This window comes from Lathyrus oleraceus, chromosome 7 (genome assembly GCF_024323335.1).
Source record: "Lathyrus oleraceus cultivar Zhongwan6 chromosome 7, CAAS_Psat_ZW6_1.0, whole genome shotgun sequence".
Taxonomy (NCBI): Eukaryota; Viridiplantae; Streptophyta; class Magnoliopsida; order Fabales; family Fabaceae; genus Lathyrus; species Lathyrus oleraceus.
In genome coordinates this window covers 116661657-116680921 of record NC_066585.1, presented here as the reverse complement: position 1 = coordinate 116680921, position 19265 = coordinate 116661657, and the positions used below count along the sequence as shown (strand labels likewise).

Here is a 19265-nt window from a genome sequence, read left to right as displayed (position 1 = left end):
CAGGTAAATGCTTCACCGATTCCCACCTAAAACTAGATACTCGCTCCCGATCCCCACCATAGGACCATAGCACACCAAAGTTCGTCACCATCACCATAGGTAACGATTCACTAATTCCACACTAGAACTAGTTACTCACTCCCGATCCATACCAATGGACTAGAGCACACTAAAACTAGACCGAAGCCTATACACCATGATGCATGACTCTTAACAACATGCATTATCACCATAAGGTTCACCAAAAGGATCCCTATACACATCTCACCATTTATGCATCACATCATTCATCACACGCATAAACCAATTCATGTTACAAAATTAATAAACCATAATAAACATCATCAACTCATCAAACATGACTTCATAGGCATTCATTCATGTTACTTTTCCAAAACAACAACACATTATCGTATAAACATAATGATTCACTAACCAATCATACAAGTCATCATAAAAATATCTACAGTATGTAATTGACTACATCTCAAACACTTCACTAAGTATTACCATGAGATAGCTTTATGCATTAACTTTCTACCTCTTGAAATGGCGCATCATTTGGACCTACAGATCAAAAGGTAAAACATAATTTTTCATAAAATTGGCCTATGACAATGGATTGTAATGTTGTAACAATCGATTGTTTCCAAAAGGATTTTGCTACTAACTTCAAAAAAATCACTTTTCTAGGCATGAAAATCGATTGTAATGCTGTGATAATCGATTGTCACTATATTAGTTTCTCAAAATCCAGTTTTAACACATGTTCATCTTCTTCTTCCTCCCTAAATCACCATACATGAACTCAACCAATTTTACCCAAAAATTAATCAACTCCAACATGAATTAAACACTAAAATCATGTTATCACAACCATAAAATATTACAACACTTATTTTCATCATGATTAATGGTTATCCATAAATAATTTCATCATTAATCATGAACACACTCAAGCATTCAAATGTTCATCAATGTCAGAATTTTATACATCCATGTTCATGATATTTCAAACATATATTCAAATATAAAAACACATATACATACAAGATCAATCAACAATTTTCATAAATTCATCATAAACCATTCATAAGAAGAAAAATCTAAGAACCCTAATGAGGTTAAGGACTCCTCATCACTATCCCATCATGCAATACACCTAATTGGTACCTCATTCTCCCCTTACCTGATTTCCAGCCAAGACACTCTTGATCCTCAGAGTTTTTCCTCAACCTCAAGCTCTTGCTTTCCCTCTTTGCCTTTTTTTCTCAATATTCACGTAATTGCAAATTCTCCCCAAAATTTAGCTTCTCTCCCAACTTTAAAATATATAGTAACCTCCTTACTTTTTCTTAATTATTATTTTTTCCCCAATTTAACTCTAGTTTCTCTCCTCTTATCACAAACTCTACTCAAATCCCACAATTGACCCAGACTCCTTTTTTTTCCAATTTCTTATTTTATAAATAATAATAAATAAAATTCCAATTAGTATAAATATTTTCTAATTTAATCTACCTTCTGACCACACCCTACTATTTCTACCACACCTCAACGACACATATTCAAATAATTTATTTTAAATCACACAAACATCAAATAATTAAATAAAATAAATCGAAATAATTCAATTAAACAATTTAATCGAATTTGGAGTGTTGCCATTACTCCAACTGAGGCTACAATTGTCGAAGAGTGAGGATGATCAAGATGTTGATCCAACTTAGTATATGAGGTTGATTATATACTTGCATTATTTGTGCAATACGTGACCGAGCTTGGCATTTAGTGTCATCATTATGAGTAGATTGATGGAGATACCAAAGGTGTCTCACTTGGCAGCAGTCAAGAGGATCCTAAGATACGCCAAATGATTGATTGGTTGTGGAATTCTCTTTCCTGTAGCAGATACAGGCAAAAATGCAATTTTCTCGATTTTACCAATTCCAATTGGTATGGAGATAAAGATGATCAAAAGTCTACAACTGAGTATATCTTTATGTTCGGAGGAACACCAATCTCATGGTGTTCGAATAAGGAACCAAAAGTTACACTCTCATCTTATGAGGCCGAGTAGATTGTTGTTTCGTTATATATGTGCCAAGTCGGGTGGCTAATGAATCTAATTAAGGAGATTGGCAGCAATGAGGGTGAGGTTTTTACACTCCTGGTTGATAATGTTTCCACGATTAATCCTGCTAAGAACCCAATTGCACATGGGAGGACCAATCACATTGAGATGAGATTTCACTACTTTAGGGAACTTGTTAGTGAATGAAGGTTAAGATTGGGATATTCTAGAAGTGAAGTCCAAGTGTCTGATATGTTGACTAAGGGAGTCACAAATGATGTGTTCAAGAGGTTGAAGATCAACATGAGTATGGAAGACTCTAAGCACTTGAATTAAGGTGATATGTTAAATGAAATTTGATAATTCAAATGTTGTAACCGATTAACATGGGGGTGTACCGGTTACAGTAGGGCAAAAATCACTTATAAGCTGAAGAAACTGAAGTTGCATCGTGGACATAATCAATTACGTAACCAATTACCATTGAAAGGATTTCTTTTGTAGCAACTGTAACCGGTTATAGGTTTAGTGTAACCGATTACATGCCCGGGAATTCTGTTTTTTCAGCTATTTAATTGTGAAATCTGTATCCCAATTATCTTGTAATATTTTGTATATATGCCTTTGAGGCATCCTCATCAATGAGAATATAAAATACTTTCTCACCCTCAATCATCTCTCTCTCTCAATTCCTCTCTCCCCCGCCACACTCTAATTTTCTCCATTATTCACCAATCTTGTGGTTCCAAGTTCTAACAATACTATTATACTATTATACTGTTGAAAAACACAATTTTCTTTGTTGATTTCCTTGTCCCGAGTCACATAGTAGTAAGGTTTGTTTTATACTAATGATGAAATCAAATTAATATCTAATTCACGAGATCAAGAGAAACCTTCCTTAAAGCATACGCCTATTAGCCCATGTAATGTGGTATAGTCATGATGAATAATCAATGGTTGATTAAAAGGAAAGTACCATTATGTACAAAGGTCCAACTTTGTAGGTAATTTGGGATGTCTTTAATCTCACACTTAGTAATATAAATAAAAGCATCTCAAATTCATTAAATGTAAAAGATGAGTTACAATTAATACTTATAGACGAAGGAGGGTTCATACTCCATACACTACAACCTAAAGTTAACATAGGGTTAAAGCCTCCAATTAACTTCTAACGAATAGTTAACTAATTGTATGTAAATGAAAAGCTTGTCTAACTAACTATTTTGTATATGGAAAGCTTGCATAACAAGTGAATTACTTAAATAACTAACTTTGAACTACCTCATTGTGTGTTACCCCCTCCCCCCAAGTTAGAGGATAGATGTTGATCATCCCTAACTTGGATAAAAGAAGGTGAATGGTTGAGGAAAAAACAATTTAGTGAAGAAATTATCAAGTTGGTCTCTGGAAGATACATACATCAATATGAGTAAACCAACTTGAAGGTTCTCTCGAACAAGATGGTAATCAATTTCTAGATGCATGGTACATTCATGAAACACGATATTGACTGCAATATGGATGACAATGAAGTCATTACAATAGAGAACAAATAGTTATGCTGATGGAATCTTAATGTCTTTGAAGAGATACATATACCATTATAGCTCACATGTTGTTGTAGCCAAGAACACAATACTCAACTTATGATGATGATCTAAAGATGGTTAATTGTTTATTCATGTTCCATGATATCAATGATTTACCTATAAAAAGCATTGGTTTGAGATTGATCTTCTTATCTCTATACATCTTTCCCAATAAGCATCTGAAAAATCAATAAGGTAGAAGGATGAATCACATGTTGGAATACCAAACCCCATTGTCCATATGAAAAATCAACAACCAAGCTTGAAACAGCGAGCCTTCTCGCCAAACAGAGGTTTTGTACAAGATGATCTTGAACTAAGATGGAGTTGTAAATTGGCTATCCTCCAAAATAAATCGAGGTTTTACTAAGACTAACCACGAATCGGCCCGAGATTTTTACTAGGATGATCTCGAACCTACTAAACTTTCATAGAGGTTGAACTTAGAAACTGAGTGAGATTTTATACCAAACTAATTTTTAAATGATAGAGCTTTTAATCGAGTTGGTCTCAAGAACTATTGTGAAGATTTTTCTATGGTTATTCTTTATGAGTCAGAAAGGATAGATTTTCTTCAGTGGTGGAGCTCACGAACCAAACAGAGACTTATACAGATGTCCAAAATGAAACAAAGAGCTTTTAACAATGGTTTAAATCTACACCAAAATAATTACTTCTTAAGGAAGAACGATTTACTCAAGAGAAAACTACTTGTCGCATCTCGAAAAATATGAACCTTTGCGAGAAGTTCGCTCACTCGGGGAAAAATTGATTCAAATAGATTTGCCACCAAACTTTATTTATTCCAAAGAAGGAAAGAGAAAATATTGATAAAACCCTTAAAATATAAAGAAGATGGTCGTCGGAATCAAATTTGGGTTCTAGAGTCGATTACTTAAGGGGAAGGTATTATCACTCCTCACATTCGTTGCACTTAATGGAAACCTTTTAGTTAAACTTGCGATTGAATGTTAGCGTGATATTAGTTTACGATCTTCTACTTATTGAGCGAGAAAAAGAAAGAGAATATTTTTAGGGTTTTTTATAATTGTTTTTTATTAATGTGTCTGACAAGATTTCAAAATTCTGCTCCTACGTATCTTCAAGTGCGATAGAGAACTCAAGGCTACGTAGTTATTTGTAGCAAAGTACTATTTGTTGGTTGCTTTTAAGGAGTGACGCTTTAGACATTTTGAGTGGTTAAACCTTTACTTGTTGCTCACTCTTGGAGACTGAAGTCTTTGTTTATTTCACGTCGAAATGGATAAAGCAAACTCATTTATGAAAAGAATTTTTTTATCACACGGGGCGAGAAAATAGGTTTGATTTGTTTGAGTATGTTTTAGACTTGAAAGACGAGTATTCATGACTTACAAGATATTACCACTTGGGCCTATTACTCGGGACTATGAGTGGACATTTCATCCAGATAGTCTTTTTCTTTCAATTTTTTGCGAAAAGGTTTGGATATTTACAAGTCTTTTGAATGAAAGACAAACACTTAAGCTTACAAACTATTACAACTTGGGCTTAATGTTCGGGACTATGACTGGACCTTTCACACATATAAATCTATTTTTTTCAAGAGACAAAATGAGAAATTTAATCCTATTACTTGTAAAAAGCCTGACATATTTTAATTTTTTTCATGTTAGTGTATCAAATTATAAGTATCTCCCTCATAAAAGTAGATTCATTTTTGGCATGAGATGAATTAAATAAAAAAAAATTTAAGCGTCGATTTTCATTTGACATAAGAATGAATTTTGAGCTAATTGTTTGCGAGGAACTACATAATAAAACTTTAAAATTATCTGCAAAGTTTCATGGAATCTCAAATAAGTCTCAATTTATTTTGATTTTTCGATTTAAACACATATATGTGTTTCGATCGAAAAAATTAAAATTAATTGAGACTTATTCGGAATGTAATGAAACTTTGCATATACTTTATATACTATGAGATAAGTCCTTGTAAAATAATAGCTCAAAATTCAATGATATGTTAATTTTTCTCTTGTTTCTGATTCATAGAAAATCAACATTTAAAAAATTTATATTTAAATCATATCAAGTAAAAAAAATTAATTTTTTATGATAGAGATCATTATAATGTGATAAATGTTCTTGAAAAAAATCATGAAAAAATATAAAGTATAGGACATAAGAGTGATGACTTTGAATTAGTAAGGGATTAGTTAGAAATTAGTTGTGGTTTTTGGGTTTTTTTATGATGTTCATGTTAGCACAAATTTAGTGACGAAATATATGTCGCTATAAACTTAATTAATATAAATAATATAAAATAGTGACAAAATTCAACATAACATCCATGCCAGCATTTTTGCCACACTGACATTGAGTTGATTTGATTGCAATCGAATTTCTGCATTGAGTTGATTCGACTGTAACCAAATTTTGATGATTTTATGGATTAGAGGAAACCAAAGGCATCCCAAGATGGAGTTGAGTAAAAACAGAAGAATGCTAATGTGCAAACAAATGTTGATGTGCAGTCAAGTGTGCAGACAAATGATGATGTGCAAGACCATGTTGATGCAAGTCAAACTGTGAACAATGATGTATCTGAGAACAATGTAGTCCATATTGATGCAAGTCAAGTTGAATCGTGTGTGGTTGACACAAGTATGATTGAGGCAAGTTAAACTAAAGGTAGACAAAATAAGAAAACAAAACTTGTTATGAAGATGAGAACAAATGCGAGTGAAAGATTGAAGTTGAAATGCTTTCAAAAACCAGTTACAGGACAGAGTTCAACTTTTGACCAACCAATCACTTTGACTGAATATGATGAAGGAACAAGTACACATGGAAAAAGTGCTTATGGACCTGATTCAAAACTAGGGGTGTGTATCAGGTCCTTGAAATCTTGGAAGAAAAAGAAATGATAGATGAAACCTTGAAATCTGTATTATGTACTTTAGAGTTAATGTTTAAATTATGTTTGTATTGATGCACTTTAATTTATGTGCCATTTTTGTGTGTCTGTAATGACAGATAATAGTTATGTATGTTATGATGCACTTTAAGTGCCATTTTGTGGCTATCTCAAAACTGATGCACTTTAAGTGCCACTTTGTAATGACTTATACACTTTAAGTGCTACTTACTATCTGATGCACTTTAAGTGCCTATTTATTTTGACTTATACACTCTATCTTCCATAAGTATTACTCAATTATTCATTTTCCATTATATAGAAAACCAATTATATATAACTTTGTTGATACACAATAAAACAACTTTGTCGATACACTTAAAACAAATCACAATTGCTGATACACAATAAACCAACTTTTCCATTATATATAATACCAATTGATACCCTGATACATCACAGTGATATTGCTTATACACAAGAAATTACATTAACTTAACAACAATAGAGAATAAAATCCAAGACAACACAAGTGAAATCATCAACCAATAGCTTTTGTTCTTCTCCATTTCAAGCTTTTTCTTGGTTTTTTAAGCTTCTTTGAACTCAATTATGCACCAATCTACTTGCCAAATTCAGCGATTGTCATTTCACAGTTGCAGTAAATTATGAGAATCTTTTAAGTTGTTTGAACCTGACCAACTTCATCGTCCCACATGAAAAATTCACAGCTTACCCCACTATGCAATTAGGTTCAGAACAATTGTAAGAGAAAATGTTAAGCGAAAAACGAAGATGAACATGAACATAAACTTACTCCTGAATAGGGACATTTCAAGAATTTTCTATTAGGGTTATCAATATTGTTTGATACCCACATCTTCATTGGTCATTACATCCACATCTGGGCAAACTCGGTCCACTTGAGTTGCCAATTGATGAATTTTTGCTTCCACCCATGTTTTCTTACACGAAGAGGATGAATGTCAATAAAACTGGGAACGGAATATGCTAAGCTCAACTGGTATTGATAAATGTTCGAAAGGGAATTAGGTTTAAAGAAGAAGATGAATATTCAGTAAAGTGGTAACAATGAAAAAGATGGAATTAGGGTAATAGGACACAAAGGGTCATGTTGGCTTAAATGGGGACAAAATATCCACGTCAGTTACAGTTGACATGCCACAATGGATTAAATATGGAATCTGGATAGGGTCAATAGAGAGAGAATCTTCAAATCATAAAGAGGAATAAAAAAAATTCTTTTACAGTAGTGCAAATCAAATCTCACTTACATTGCAGAATATATATATATATATATATATATATATATATATATATATATATATATATATATATATATATATATATATATATATATGAAAAAAAAATTGATCATCATATGATTGAAATATATAAAACTCTATTAAAAGAGAAATTGTAGTAGATGTTAATGGAGAATTACATAGAATAAAAAGGTTAACGTAAAACACCATAAAAGACTTGCAAATATGAAGTTACAGGTTTCACAATACATTTCAATATAAAACATGATTAGAAACAAAAGACATCCTAAGGATCATTCTTGTTTGACAAACTTAACAAGTTTTGTTAAGGAAAATGAACAAGTGCATCATTTAACATTTTGATCAAAATCTTCATCACCATACACTTCTGAGAAAGAACTCTTCATTAGTTATATCATACGTGGGATTGTTCAAGATCACGTTAATTATAGCAAAGAAGAAAATAGTTTGTTAATTTACAGAGTTATATGAAGTCTATATATTATAAATGTTAGAACAAAAGGCTTTGTAAAAAAATGAGAGAAGAAGAGAAAAAAGAGATAGAAATTGAATTGTAAAAGACAATTATTATTGAGTGAAGTTGTTATTAATTTACATTATAATGATTTTATATAGGCAACTAAAACTCATGTCCAAAACTATATAAATTGACCCAAATCCAAAACATACACAACTCAAAGTACAAAATTATAAGTTACATTTTGACCTAATAACTATATGTTATATTCAACGCAATCGAATACATCTAACTCCTAAACCTCAGCTAGCTACTTCAACATAGCCGGATGCTAGTATTCGACAAAACATTTAATTATAATATCTAACACACACCCTAATTCATATTCTCGAGACTTCTCATCACGATGCTTCTCTCCAACTCGTCGAATCTAACTTTCTTCAGGAGTTCAGTAAGTATATCAGCTAATTGTCATTCTATCTTGCAATGTTCAAGTTCAAGCTTTCCTTTGGTAACTTGATCCTTAAGAAAATGATACCTCTTTTCTATGTGTTTACTTCGACCATGACATACCAGATGATTTGTCAGGTCGATTACTGACTTGTTGTCGACAAACAACTTTATTTTATTAGGTTTCATTATCTTGATCTCTTTGAACAACATCTTTATCTATGTTGCTTAACATGCTGCATATAATGCAGCCACGTATTCGACTTCACACGATGAAGAATACACAATGTTTTGCTTCCTTGAGCTCCATGAGATTGGAGCGCCTTCAGTCATGAATATGTAGCCTACAATATGTTCTTCTCGTCTTGATCTCCATTGAAATCTGAATCAGTGTAGCCATACACCTCTGCATCTGGGCAGGTTTTCTTCTGCCTTGACATCAACACACCAGGATTAATAGTACCCTTTATGTATCTCAACACCCTTTTAACTGCAATGAGATGACATTTTTTGGGTTTCTCCATGAATCTACTCAATAGTCCGACAATATTTTGTCTGGTATTACAAAGATACCTCAAGGATCCAATGATTTTTTTTATACAGTGTTGCACTCACAAATGCATCATTTGTCTCCTTCCTTAACTTTGCTCCAATTTCTAATGGCGTAGAAGGTGCATTGCAATTTCTCATCTTAAACCTCTTCAAGATATCTTGGGTATACTTCTTTTGGTTCAAGAATGCTCCTTCACCCATGTCTTTGAACTCCTTCCCTAAGAAATATGACAAGTTCCCTAGGTCAAACATTTCAAACTCTTGCATCAACTTTGAATTAACTCTTCTCATCTCTGCTTCATCTGCACCTAATCAATAAGTCATCTACATATATGCATAAGATGATTCAACTTACCATGTTTGCATCATTGACATACACTCCATATTCAGAGACACACTTTGTGAAACCTAATTCGATCAAGAAGTTGTTTGTTCTCTTCTTCCAAGCTCTTGGGACTTGCTTCAAACGATAGAGAGCCTTCCTCTATATGTACACCTTAGACTCATCCCCTTTAATTTTGAACCCTAGTGGTTGACTGACATGGACTTCTTCTTCCAGAGGTCCATTCAGAAATGTCGATTTTACATCCAACTGATGTATCTTCCACCCTTTGTATGTTGCTAACGAAACAAAAATTATGATGGTTTCGAGCCTCGCCACAGGTGGATACATTTTGTCAAAATCAATACCAGGTTTTTGTAGAAAACCTATCTGCACTAGTCTTTCCTTATTCTTGGAACTTTCACCATTTTAACTTCACTTTAGCTTTTAAACCCACTTCACATTAATTGGCTTCTTGATTGATTCTTCAACAAGCTCCCAAGTCTTATTCTTCTCGATTGTCATGAATTCTTCTTTCATGGTTGCTAACTAATTTGAACCATTCATGGGTTGATCCAAATTGATTGGTTTTGCTTCATCCATCATCATTGCTTATTCTATTAATTCACCATATGCATCGACTACTTAATCTGGAAATATCTCACTTCCAACTAGCCTTGTCGACTCAGTTCTTTCTCTAGTTGATCTTCTAACTTTCTTCTCGGGTGGTTCTTCGTTTCAATTGGTTGGGACTTCACTTTGTTGGTCTTCTTCAAATACAATTGTAATTGTATCTGACTCCTGTGGAACTGACCCTTTACTCCATTCCCACCTTTTTCTTTCATCCACTAGAATGTCTCGACTGATTACTAGTTTATAATCATGTGGTGAATACAACTTGTATGCACCAGTCAAATGATAACCTATGAGCACCATAACCTGACTTTGATCATCTAGTTTCTTTCTCAATTATTCAGTTACATGCCTAAAGCACATTCCTCCAAATACTCTAAGATGATTAACATTCGACTTCACACCTGTCCAAGCCTCATAAGGAGTCTTCTCGACTATCTTCTTGGTTGAACATGTGTTTAGCATGTATACTGTTGTCGAAGTCATTTCACCCTAAATCATTTTTGGAATATCTTTAGCTTCCAACATGCTTCTAGTCATGTTCAATATACTTAGATTATTCCTCTTAGCTATGCCATTATTATGAGGTGTATAAGGTCCAATTACCTCATGCTTTATACCATCCTCATTTCAAAATCTAGCAAATTCTCGAGAAGTGTATTCATCACCACCATCAGTTCTCAGTTTCTTCAACTTGCATCCACTTTGCTTCTCAACATGCAATATGAACTTTTTGAATACCCCACTCTTCCTTTCAATAAGGTAAATCCACATATATCTGGTGAGTTCATCTATGAAAGTTAGGAAATAGAAGTTACATCCATTTGACCTTTCTTCAAATGGTCCACACACATAAGAATGAATGAGCTCAAGCTTTTATTTCGACCTCATTAGTAAGTCATGCTTGAATGCTCTCTTAAACTGCTTTTCTTTGCAACATTCCTCACATATATGACTTGGTTCCTTCCCCTGAGGTAGGCCATACACCATCTTCTTCTAGTTAAGCATACCTAAACTTCTGAAAGTTTAGATGTCCATACATGTGATGCCATATCCAGTTCTTGTCTTCTTCTCCAGTCGAAGCAAGACACTTGTGATCAACTGTGTTAATCTCTACTTTGAAAGTCCTGTTGTTTTCCAATGGTGCCTTCAGAATCAACCTTTCAGCACCATGATACACCTTCATCTGATTCTTTTCTAGCTTCATGTTGTACCCTTTTACGAGTAATTTACCTATGCTTATCAAGTTACTTATCATCAAAGGTACATTCAAAACATCAGTTAGCTGGCTTTTCAACCATAATTCTTGAAAACAAAGATATCTCTTATTCCACCTGATGTGATGTCTCTTCCCTCTATAAACTTTATAAATTTCCCAACTGATTAATCTAGCTTGGTGAACCATTTTACCAATCATGTGGTTACTGCATCCTGAATCCAGGTACCAAATGTGGGTTTGCTCAATGTTCGAATGCGTGTTGGCCATGAGTAGCACATCATCAGAATTACTATCTTCAGCATGTTCATACTGCACTTTATCACTATCTTTTTCTCTTGCTTCTTTCTTTCTTTCTTCGACAGTCTCGAGCATAGTGGCCAATCCTTTACAGTTGTAACACTGCACCTCATTCATGTATACTTTCTTCCCAGAATACTTGTTCCCATTATTTCCTTAGTAGAATCAGAGTGATTCTTTGAATTCTTGCTTGACTTCTCATCATTAGAAATATTCTTTCCCTGCTTCGCCTTCTCTTTCCCAGATTTCTTGATGAATCTTGCTTGTAGTGCATGTTCAATTACTTTCTCCCTTTCTGAGTTCCTCTATTTCAGACTCATCTCATAGGCCTCTAATGAAGGTTGGAGTTCTTCCAACTTCATCTCATCTAGGTTCTTGGACTCTTCAATTGACACTACAATGTAATAAAAATTCACAGTCAGAGATCTTAACATTTTCTCAATCTTCTATAAATTGTTGATTGATTCAACACACGCCTTCATCTGGTTTGTTAACAACACCACATGTGAAAGGTATTTCGATACTGATTCCTATTCCTTCACCCGAGTCATCTTGAATTACTTTCCCAACATCTACAACTTCACGCTTTTCATATTTTTATCTCCGCTGTACAATATCTTTAGCTTGTCCCACACTCCTTTGGTCGTTTCTTCTTCAATTATCTTTTCGAACACATTAGGATCCACACATTGGTGAATCAAGAACATTCATTTTCCATCTTTCTTTCTTCCTTCCTTGTGCCTATCTTGTTGAACATCGTTCACATTCTCTTCTAATACAGGCACTCCATCGTTCACGATTTCAGCCACATCTTGAAATCTGAAGACGATCTTCATTTGCGCAACATATAGTTTGTATTTCTCCCCCTTTAAAATTGGTAGATTCGCTGGAAATTGCATTAATGTTGTGTTATTGCTTACGATTACAGATTCTCTCTGAATCACAACCCAAACTCCTTGATACCAATTTGTTGGAACAAAAAGGTTTTCAAGAAAGATGAGAGAAGAAGAAGAGAGAAAAAATATAGAAATTGAATTGTAAAATAGAACTATTATTGAGTGAAGTTGTTATTGATTTACATCATACAATTCCTTTATAGAATTTCTTAGTTCACCCTATATCTTACTTACACACCAAAAATACTAAAATATCCCCCAATTCTAGAGATACCTCTTCGGGCGCACTCAATACATATTCAAGTCGGTCATTATGGGTAATGCCTTATAAGTTGGGTTTATTTAATACCAGAGATACATCTCCGTAATTTTCAATAAATATTTTCATAATTCATCAGCTCCGGAGATGCATCTTCGAAACTTCGGGGTGGGATTTTGAAATTTTCTATCACCTTTGCATGTCAGATATTTCCAGAGATGCATCTTCAGTATAATTTGATAAAAAATAGAGTTGCACGATCACACATCCATACTTGTTTTCCATTACAAAACCTCACAAAAACCCCTTCCATTCTCAATCCACATTTTCACTCCAAATCTTCAATCTCGTGGTTCATCACAAAAGGGAGCAAAAGAAGTTGGAATTCTAGATAAAGTTCATTTATTTCAAGCCTCATATCTCACATTAATCTTGTTTTTGTCTGAAAAAACTAGCATTTTTTCGGAAATGTATCTCCGGAACAAGTATGGACGTTTGAAATCTTGTGATCACATGCTTCAATGGATTTGTACAACATATGCTTTAATGAATTTTTACGGAGGCCTTCAAGCTGGGATATAATATATGCTTTTGTGACAATTAGGTGCGAAAGAAGTGGGAAATATATAACTCCTTTTTGGAATTTTAAACAAGACGACACCAGTTCAAGAAAATGTGAGTGTCCCTTTAAGGTGCATTGTTATATGTTGGCAAACAATAACTGGAGGTTTAATGTGATATGTGGTTTGCATAATCATGATTTGTGTGAAAAGTTAGTCGGCTATCTAATTGTGTGTCGCCTCATGTCGGAAGAGAAGGATTGTGTTACTGACACGACTTTGAATTTGGTCCAACCGAAAAATATACTTGCAACTTTGAAACGTAAAAGACCCGAAAATATCTCAAATATCAAGCAAGTGTACAATATTCGGCACCAAACTTACAAGGAACTCAGGGGGGATATAACTGAAATGCAACAACTCTTGAAATTGTTGGATGATACTATTTATATGTCTAGGTATCGAACGTGCGAGGATGGAGTTACCGTTAGAGGTATATTTCAAACTCATCCTGATTCCATAAAGTTGTTCAACATGTTTCCTACTATGCTCATACTTGATTAAACGTACAAGATCAACAAGTATAAACTTTCATTATTGGAGATGGTTGGTGTTACCTCCAATGAGAATACCTATTCTTTCAGGTTTACATTTCTAGAGAGCGAAAAAGAGGAGAATGTTATTTGGGCCTTAGAGGTGTGTTGGGAATGTTGAAGGACCAAGATGAGATGCCTAAAGTTATTTTTTGCCGAGTGTGATACCTCCTTGATGAATTCGGTTGCAAAGGTATTTCCTACTTCTTATGGATTACTTTGTAGGTATCACATAACAAAGAATGTGAGAAGTCAGGTTAAACCCGCAGTAGGGACGAAACAAATAGAGTTCGAAGATGGAAACATGGTGAAGGAGGGTGTGGTTGTTGAAAAACTAATGGATGCATGGGATTGTATAGTAAATTCTTCCACAAAATAATTATATGTCGATTTCGTTATGCATTTCAAGAAAGTGTGCAAAAAGTATCCTGATTTTTTGAAATATTTTGAAAGCACAATTCTTGACCAAGTGAAGGAGAAAATTATTTGTGCTTGGGCTGATAAGGTTAGATACCTTGAAAATACAACAACTAACCGAGTTGATTTTGCCCATGCTACATTGAAGAATTGGTTGGAAATAGTAAGGTTTGATGATGGTGTCATGAAAGACAATAAACTGAATGTCTCTATTTTGACCAAATGAGAATTGATACTAGAAATATTTTTGAAAGACGATGACAACATGAAACTCTACATCAAGGAACAATTGAGGAAGATTTCTTATCCGAAAAACCACCGACTTGAAACCAACCTCTTAACCGGTAAAAACAAAAGGTGCTCTGAAGAGGCTCAAGCCTACATCAAGGACAATTCAATGTTGCGGTGTTCTTCGTATTTTGAACATGTTGACAAAGTTTTTCTGGACTCACCAACTTCAAAATATAAAAAAAAAAGTGTTTTCAAAGGAGTTCGCATTAGCAAACCACCTCCTACGTTGCCTCTACCAAAGATTTTATTCATTGACGAGATGCTAGTTTTTATGCACAAATACATCGAGCGTGTCGTCAATGTTGAGGGGACGATAATTGCGATTATCGAGCTGTTTCGACTTTACTCGATAGAGGAGAAAATAATCATACACTTGTCTTTCATCAACTTATCAGAGATTTGAGGACTCATAAAGAATGATACACACGACTATACGGGAAGAAAGAAAACTTCGATGAAGTTTATGAGTCTCTTGCTTCTTGCCTTAGTGGATCGGAACCAGAGAAAAATGGGCGCACTTCCATTAAATGGATCACCTCATAGCATGTGTGTATGATAAAGTGTGTGTTGATCTGACATGGTACGATTTTTCGAAAACTTTTTTCCCATTGCGTACCGCCCACCTCAAAATCCAAATGATCGTATTATGTGTATTGGATGGTTTTCAAAATCACAACATTTTGTTCAAGTTTATTTGAAATCAGGATGCCATATACCACTTACATCACCGGAGTGGATGACTCATTCAACAATAAAAGTCGAGACTTGGCCAAACCATTTTATAGAAAGGATGCAAGAATTCGATAAATTGAGAAACGTTGAAAGAGAATCAAATGCAAAAAAATTAAGGGGGGGGGGGGGGTATCACCCATAGATTTAGTCGGCGACAAATGTTTCGATTCGTTTTAATATCCTGTTTAGCCAGACAAAAAAGTGTTTGGAATTGTGTCTTAATATTAATGAAATGTAATATATTCAATTTCTTAATATTTTAATACATTTTTTATCTTTTCCATAAAATTTATTCATTTGTCAATAAATATCTTCAATTAAGTTACGTTTTTAAAGGTTCTGTTTTCAACATGTTCAAGAGAGGTTTCACCGATGCATCTTCGGAACAAGATAATAGGTGCGGAACCGAAGATATGTCTCTAGAATCAGTATGATAGATTTTGAATGGTCCACATTTTTCTACAACTTCTATAAATTAAGGTGCTCTTATTTTTTATTTCACACAAGCTAAAAATGTCTCAAATGTAAAAAATAAACATCAACTAGTATGTCGCAAATGTATCATTCTCCAACGCGACACCATGTTGAAAGTTTAAACTCAATGAGTACACATCTCTTGCAGATATTAAATACGAAATCCATACTCTCCTATCTTACAAAGACAATCGAAGAATTGTGAAGCTCGAGTATCGTTCACCGTCGATTGACAACAGAGGGAAGTTTGATTTCAACAATTGTGAGCTCAAGACCGATGCAGATGTAAGAGTTATGTCGAATACATTTTTCCGTTTTGAAACAAAAGTTTCGCTCGAGTTGGAAGCGAAGATTTTAAGCGTCCGGCTAAATGTTGAAGTGTAATGTTGCATTTTGTGTTAAAATCATCTATGTAATACTTATTTTATTTTATGAATGTTAATTTTATTTTGTCAAATTACATGTTTTTGGTGTCTGCTTCTGCTACTGGTGTGTAAACGCTCCAAAAATGCATCTACGAATATCTACCAGAGATGCATCTCCGGTATTTAAAAAAATCCAACTTATAGGGGGTCACTCATAATGGCCTATGTTTGGTGTGTATTGGGTGTGTCCAGAGATACATCTCTAAAAATTGAAAGGCATTTTAATATTTTTATATGATGTATAAGTAATATATGGAGTACATTAAGAAATTCTCATGCTTTCATATAGACAACTAAACTTAGGCTCAAAACTATATAAATTTATCCAAACCCAAAACATACACAATACAATGTACAAGATTATAAATTATATTTTGGCATAACAACTATATGTAATATTAAACGCAATTAAATACAAATGACTCCTACGTTTCCACTAACTCCATCAACATAGTTGAATATTAGCTTAGGACGTAATATAGAATTTAAAATTCTAACCATAAATATATGTACATTTTTTTGTTTGTAAACTTAATACAAGTTTGAGAATTGAAACTCACGTCATCAAACTAACTTAATCCAAACACGGCCCCCTTTCCAACCATTCTTTAAATAAAAGTGCATCTAACTGATTGTAAGTTGTAATAATGATGTGATATCAAATACTACACCACCAAAGTTGCATCATTGCATGCATACAGTACATTTTATACTACACCTTGATTTCCAACTCTTCCTAATATCATTCACAAATCCCACCTCCCTCACCACTTATCACACACTATCATGACGCACCACCTTCATGACATGCAAAAGATACACCTTTCTCGACAAAACATTGCACCTAATTAACCAATCATTAATTTTCATCCCCCTAAACTATAAAAAGAAACCCTTTCTCCCTCTTTCTTCACACCACCACCAAGCAACAATATATGCACTATAGTCTTGTACATATTCTCACAGTTTCCAAACAACACTTCTAAAAATCCCAAAAAATGAAAAACATCATGCAACAATCTCTAATTTCCACCCCATTCCTTCTCCTTGCAATTACTTTCTACACCACCACATCTTTAGCCCAACTCTCCCCAATTCAACCTCCAACAATAACATCATCACCACCCTTACCATCAACCTCCGCATCACCGCCGTTACCAGCAACAACAGCAGCATCACCATCACCAGGACTAAACACAGTTCCACTTGTACCAACAACACCAACTGGTGCACCATCACCCCTCATCCCAAAAGGACCCACCATTGACATAATCAACATCCTCCAAAAAGCAAAGAGATTTTCCGTCCTAATCCGTCTTCTCAAAACAACACAATTAATCAACCAGCTCAACTCACAGCTAGTATCATCATCAGGCTCAGGTGGTTTAACAATTTTTGCACCAGAAGACAGTGATTTCTCCAAACTCAAAGCAGGATTCTTAAACTCTCTATCTGATAGACAAAAAGTTGAACTCTTACAGTTTCATACTCTTGCTTCATTCATTTCAATCACAAACTTTGATACCTTAACCAACCCTGTTCAAACACAAGCCGGTGATGATGCTAGGCTTCAACTTAATGTTACTACTTACGGTGGAAACCAAGTTAGCATGGCTACTGGAGCCGTTAATGCTTCCGTTACTGGTACTGTTTATACTGATAGCAAACTTGCTATTTATCAGGTAGATAAGGTTCTTCTTCCTCTTGATCTTGTTCTTCCGGCTAAGGCTCCGGCGTTAGCCCCTGCGCCTGGTAAGGGTTTGCCTAAGGCTGGAAAAACTAATTCTTCTGCGGTAGATGATGGTAGCAGTGCTGGTAGCGATGATGGTGATGGGAAGGTTTTGCCGGCAGAAGCTTCTAATGCATATGTTGTAGTTATGTGGGTGAATCTTGTTGTTTTTGGAATGGCTTTGGTTGGTGGAGTTGTTCTTTAAGATGGATGTTGAATTATTGATTTTGTTGTAAATTTTTTTGAAGTTTTTGTTTTCTTCTGTTTTGTGCGAGTGATTCTGTTTTCATTTGAGGTTCTTTTAGTATTTTTATTCTTCTTCTTCTTTGGTTATGATAACTTGTAATTTGTGTTTTTGTTACGTGGATTATTGTGGAATTTATTCTTTTAGAGAAACATTTATTTAGTACGGAGTATCGAATATTGTGGAATTTATTCTTTTAGAGAAACATTAATTTTAGTATTTTTATTCTTCTTCTTCTTTGGTTTGATTTTGTTGGGGGAGATTTTTAGTACGGAGTATCGAATATTGTGGAATTTATTCTTTTAGAGAAACATTTATTTGAGAGACACGCCACATATTCATCTAAAATCTTAGGTTTCTTATTCACCACCCTAGTACCGTTGACACTCTTCCCTTACGACACCGTTGACTTTCGATACAAGTAAGCCGATGCATTTCTCGAACCAAAGATTCATTATACCATTTGTTGGGGGGTTTATACTATGGAGCATTAAACATTGCGGAACTTCTTCTTTTAGAGCAAGACCTTTGTAAGAGACACACCACATATTCACCCAAAACCTTAAGGTAATAGATGGGTGAGTTCTCTCACTTATAAATGCTCAAGTCTCCATATTTCCAAGCAATGTGAGGCTATTATCCACACCACTTATAAATGCTTGAGATTGATAGAAATTCTCCATAGGTTGTGGTGGATTTTCAATATTTGGTATCTAGAGCTCCGGTTTGAGCGATTCGTGGGAAGAAAATGCTCGTTTGGATGATTCATTGTCATCGTCATTTTCTTCTCATGAATCGTTCAAACTAGAGCTCTAGATACCAGATGTTGGAAATCCACCA

The 19265-nt window shown here is 34.3% G+C and overlaps 2 protein-coding genes across 2 annotated transcripts; one reads left to right on the top strand and one right to left on the bottom strand.

The window, feature by feature from the left end:
* Positions 1–10919: 10919 nt before the first annotated feature.
* LOC127102333 (uncharacterized) lies at positions 10920–11922 on the bottom strand. Its single transcript, XM_051039711.1, has 2 exons — positions 11300–11922; positions 10920–11067 (listed from the first exon to the last, which is right to left on the bottom strand). Exons 1-2 carry the CDS (start codon positions 11920–11922, stop codon positions 10920–10922), a joined length of 771 nt encoding a protein of 256 aa, XP_050895668.1.
* A 5452-nt stretch (positions 11923–17374) lies between these two features.
* On the top strand, positions 17375–18584 carry LOC127104907 (fasciclin-like arabinogalactan protein 11). The gene has a single exon (XM_051042047.1). It carries the CDS (start codon positions 17451–17453, stop codon positions 18384–18386), a length of 936 nt encoding a protein of 311 aa, XP_050898004.1. The 5' UTR covers positions 17375–17450; the 3' UTR covers positions 18387–18584.
* Positions 18585–19265: the final 681 nt, after the last annotated feature.